Below are 5,182 nucleotides of genomic sequence, written 5' to 3' on the forward strand. Positions count from 1 at the left end.
GATATGAGTATATCTACTTAATGAAACACAAGTCTGAAACATTTGAAAAGTTCAAAGAATTTCAGAGTGAAGAGGAGAATCATCGTAACTAAAATAAAAGTTTCTACGATATGATCGTAGAAGTAAAATATTTGAGTTACGAGTTTGGCCTTCAGTTAAAACAATGTGAAATAGTTCCACTACTCACACCACCTGAAACACCACAGTGTAATGGTGTGTCCGCACGTCGTAACCGTACTTTATTAGATATGGTGCGATCTATGATGTCTCTTACCAATTTTCCACTATCATTTTGGGGTTATGCATTAGAGACAGCTACATTCACGTTAAATAGGGCACCATCTAAATCCGTTGAGACGACACCATATGAACTATGGTTTGGTAAGAAACCTAAGCTGTCGTTTCTTAAAATTTGAGGTTGCAATGCTTATGTGAAAAAGTTTCAACCTGATAAGCTCAAACCCAAATCGAATAAGTGCATCTTCATAGGATACCCAAAAGAAAATGTTGGATACACCTTCTATCACAGATCCGATGGTAAGATATTCATTGCTGAGAATGGATCCTTTCTAGAGAAGGAGTTTCTCTCGAAAGAAGTGAGTGGGAGGAAAGTAGAACTTGATGAGCTAACTGTACCTGCTCCCTTATTGAAAGTTAGTTCATCACAGAAATCTGTTCCTGTGACTACTACACCAATTAGTGAGGAAGCTAATGATGATGATCATGTAACTTCAGATCAAGTTACTACCGAACCTCGTAGGTAAACCAGAGTGAGATCTGCACCAGAGTGGTATGGTAATCCTGGTCTGGAGGTCATATTACTTGACCATGACGAGCCTACGAACTATGAGGAAGCGATGATGAGCCCAGATTCCACGAAATGGCTTGAGGCCATGAAATCTGAGATGAGATCCATGTATGAGAACAAAGTATGGACTTTGATTGACTTGCCCATTGATCGGCGAGCCATTGAGATTAAATGGATCTTCAAGAGGAAGACGGACACTGATAGTAGTGTTACTATCTACAAAGCTAGAATTGTCGCAAAAGGTTTTCGACAAGTTCAAGGTGTTGACTACGATGAGAGTTTCTCACTCGTATCTATGCTTAAGTCTGTACGAATCATGTTAGCAATTGCCATATTTTATGAAATCTGGCAAATGGATAAACAAAACTACATTCCTTAATGGATTTATTAAAAAAGAGTTGTATATGATGCAACAAGAAAGTTTTGTCAATCCTAAAGGTGTTAACAAAATATGCAAGCTCCAACGATCCATCTATGGACTGGTGCAAGCATCTCGGAGTTGGAATATACGCTTTGATAAGTTGATCAAAGCATATAGTTTTATACAGACTTGCAGTGAAGCCTATATTTACAAGAAAATGAGTGGGAGCACTACAACATTTCTGATAAGTATATGTGAATGACATATTGTTGATCGAAGATAATGTAGAATTATTCTGCAAAGCATAAAGGAGTGTTTGAAAGGAGTTTTTCAAAGAAAGACCTCGGTGAAGCTGCTTACATATTGAGCATCAAGATCTATAGAGATAGATCAAGACGCTTGATAAGTTTTTCACTGAGTACATACCTTGACAAGATTTTGAAGTAGTTCAAAATGGAACAGTCAAAGAAAGAGTTCTTGTCTGTGTTACAAGGTGTGAAGTTGAGTAAGACTCAAAACCCGACCACGGCAGAAGATAGAGAGAGAATGAAAGTAATTCCCTATGCCTTGGCCATAGGTTCTATAAAATATGCCATGTTGTGTATCAGATCTATTGTATACCCTACACTGTTTTTGGCAAGGGAGTACAATAGTGATCTAGGAGTAGATCACTGGACACCGGTCAAATTATCCTTAGTGGAATAAGGATATGTTTCTCGATTATAGAGGTGACAAAAAGGTTTGTCGTAAAGGGTTACGTCGATGCAAATTTTGACACTGGTCCAGATGACTCTAAATCTCAATCTAGATACATATTGAAAGTGGGAGCAATTAGCTAGAATCCGTGCAGAGCATTGTTGACATAGAAATTTGCAAAATACTTACGGATCTGAATGTGGCAGACCCGTTGACTAAACTTCTCTCACAAGCAAAACATGATCACACCTTAGTACTCTTTGGGTGTTAATCACATAGCGATGTGAACTAGATTATTGATTCTAGTAAACCCTTTGGGTGTTGGTCACATAATGATGTGAACTATGGGTGTTAATCACATGGTGATGTGAACTATTGGTGTTAAATCACATGGCGATGTGAACTAGATTATTGACTCTAGTGCAAGTGGGACACTGAAGGAAATATGCCCTAAAGGCAATAATAAAGTTATTATTTATTTCCATGTATCATGATAAATATTTATTATTCATGCTAGAATTGTATTAACCGGAAACATGATACATGTGTGAATACATAGACAAACAGAGTGTCACTAGTATGCCTCTACTTAACTAGCTCGTTGATCAAAGATGATTATGTTTCCTAGCCATAGACAAAGAGTTGTCATTTGATTAACGGGATCACATCATTAGGAGAATGATTTGATTGACTTGACCCATTCCGTTAGTATAGCACTTGATCGTTTAGTTTATTGCTATTGCTTTCTTCATGACTTATACATGTTCCTATGACTATGAGATTATGCAACTCCCGTTTACCGGAGGAACACTTTGTGTGCTACCAAACGTCACAACGTAACTGGGTGATTATAAAGGTGCTCCACAGGTGTCTCCGAAGGTACTTGTTGGGTGGGCGTATTTCGAGATTAGGATTTGTCACTCCGATTGTCGAAGAGGTATCTCTGGGCCCACTCGGTAATGCACATCACTATAAGCCTTGCAAGCATTGCAACTAATGAGTTAGTTGCGGTATGATGTATTACGGAATGAGTAAAGAGACTTGCCGGTAACGAGATTGAACTAGGTATTGAGATACCGACGATCGAATCTCGGGCAAGTAACATACCGATGACAAAGGGAAAACGTATGTTGTTATGCGGTTTGACCGATAAAGATCTTCGAAGAATATGTAGGAGCCAATATGAACATCCAGGTTACGCTATTGGTTATTGACCGGAGATGTGTCTCGGTCATGTCTACATAGTTCTCGAACCCGTAGGGTCCGCACGCTTAAAGTTCGATGACGGTTATATTATGAGTTTATGTGTTTTGATGTACCAAAGGAGTTCGGTGTCCCGGATGAGATCGGGGACATGACTAGGAGTCTCGAAATGGTCGAGACGTAAAGATCGATATATTGGACGACTATATTCGGACATCGGAAAGGTTCCGAGTGATTCGGGTATTTTCGAGAGTACCGGGGAGTTACGGGAATTCGTATCGGGCCTTAATGAGCCATATGGGAAAGGAGAGAAAGGCCTCAAAGGGTGGCCGCACCTCTCCCCATGGGCTGGTCCAAACTGGACTAGGGAGGGGGGGGGGGCCTTCCTTCCTTCTCCTTTTCCCTTCCCTTTCCTTCCCTCCTACTCCTACTACTTGGAAGGGCTCCTAGTTCTATTAGGAAAGGGGGAATCCTACTCCAGGTGGGAGTAGGACTCCCCTAGGACGCGCCATAGAGAGGGCCGGCCCTCCCCCTCCTCCACTCCTTTATATACGGGGGCAGGGGGCACCCCTAAGACACAACAATTGATCTGTTGATCTCTTAGCCGTGTGCGGTGCCCCCCTCCACCATAATCCACCTCGATCATATCGTACCGGTGCTTAGGCGAAGCCCTGCGTCGGTAGAACATCGTCATCGTCACCACCCTGTCGTGCTGACAAAACTCTCCCTCAACACTCGGTTGGATCGGAGTTCGAGGGACGTCATCGAGTTGAACGTGTGCAGAACTCGGAGGTGCCGCGCGTTCGGTGCTTGATCGATTGAATCGTGAAGACGTACGACTACATCAACCACGTTGTGCTAACGCTTCCGCTTTCGGTCTACGAGGGTACGTGGACAATACTCTCCCCTCTCGTTGCTATGCATCACCATGATCTTGCGTGTGCGTAGGAAATTTTTGAAATTACTACGTTCCCCAACAGCTATGTCCTATAACTTTACAGTTATGTACCATGCTGCACTGCACTCACTAACTTCTATCATTCAATTGACACTTTTGTAGCTTCGAAACTTTTAGCCCTCTGTTCCGTTTGGAGACGCCCAATGTTGTGCCAACCTCGACAAGAGTTTCCAGTGATCTTTCGCTGTTGGCTAGAAGATCAGCATCGAATTGTATCGCATCCTGCCAATGTAAACAACATTTTAGTTTGGGGACTTGGCGCAAGAGATAACATATTGTTTACGAAGTTGATTATCAGCATCTAAAAAGGGAAAAGAGCAGAGAGAAAGAATACAAACCTTCTCAAACACGCAGATTACCGTACTCCCTCCAAAAGAGAAATATCCAAACTGGGAGAAAGAAGATGAATTAGATAATTAACACACTAGCATAAGCAGCAGAACACCCGCAAGGACAGAGTATAAAGGAAACCTCATCTCCCTTGTGGACGTAGTCGCCCTCCTTTTTCACGAATGTGATGCTTCCTACCATAATTGCTCCGATGGCAACAAATGCCACCTGAACCATGTGTTATTAAAAAAAGTGCATGATCAATTTATGCAAAGTACAGAAAGCTACTGGATGGCTGTACTAGGTGCTAGACTGTTGCATCAAATAAGAATTGATAATTAACGAGAAGCATATGGAAGTAAGGCCCTGTTCGGAAGCCAGGCTGAACGGCCTAGCTCCAGAGTTGAGAAGGAGAAGCTGGCAGCCTGGGTAGTGCAATTTTTGAGATGTAAAGCTGCTGATTCTGAGGATCTCAGCTTAAATATGGCAATGCTCAAGGCTTCTCAGTGCATTAAGTCATATAAGGGAAATGGAAAGCACAGACCATTTTTAAGAAGCAGTAGACATTGACATTAGTACTTTTGACATGCAGAGATAATCTAAATTGACAGTAGTACGATCTTGACAAATTATACTGTTGACCTCCGTAAGTGTGGTCCTTACAGCTGTGCGATTTAGGCACAGTCCGCAAGGGTCACGCTATTAACATCAGACGTGCCTTCAGCCTTCTCCATGCCAAAGCTTTTCAGCCAGAACAAAGAAAAGAGTACAGGCCATATGAGAGTCGCATTATAATCAGCAAGTTTTGTCATGACAGGAGAGGCAA

The 5,182-nt window shown here is 41.9% G+C and overlaps 1 protein-coding gene across 1 annotated transcript; it reads right to left on the minus strand.

Moving 5' to 3' along the window:
• Nucleotides 1-4,095: 4,095 nt before the first annotated feature.
• LOC123057281 (phosphatidylserine decarboxylase proenzyme 2-like) lies at nucleotides 4,096-4,885 on the minus strand. Its single transcript, XM_044480348.1, has 3 exons — nucleotides 4,498-4,885; nucleotides 4,365-4,415; nucleotides 4,096-4,248 (listed from the first exon to the last, which is right to left on the minus strand). The coding sequence occupies exons 1-3, from the start codon at nucleotides 4,591-4,593 to the stop codon at nucleotides 4,096-4,098; spliced, it is 300 nt and encodes a 99-aa protein (XP_044336283.1). The 5' UTR covers nucleotides 4,594-4,885.
• Nucleotides 4,886-5,182: the final 297 nt, after the last annotated feature.

The sequence above is a fragment of the Triticum aestivum genome, chromosome 3A (genome assembly GCF_018294505.1).
Source record: "Triticum aestivum cultivar Chinese Spring chromosome 3A, IWGSC CS RefSeq v2.1, whole genome shotgun sequence".
In the NCBI taxonomy this organism is placed as follows: domain Eukaryota; kingdom Viridiplantae; phylum Streptophyta; class Magnoliopsida; order Poales; family Poaceae; genus Triticum; species Triticum aestivum.

Excerpts from the sequence above, each read along its gene's own strand:
- LOC123057281 (XM_044480348.1), bottom strand. The coding sequence starts at position 4,593 with ATGGTTCAGGTGGCATTTGTTGCCATCGGAGCAATTATGGTAGGAAGC. Across the intron at positions 4,416-4,497 it reads ACGTCCACAAGGGAGATGAG|TTTGGATATTTCTCTTTTGG; the intron begins GTTTCCTTTATA and ends TCTTTCTCCCAG. Across the intron at positions 4,249-4,364 it reads TAATCTGCGTGTTTGAGAAG|GATGCGATACAATTCGATGC; the intron begins GTTTGTATTCTT and ends TTACATTGGCAG.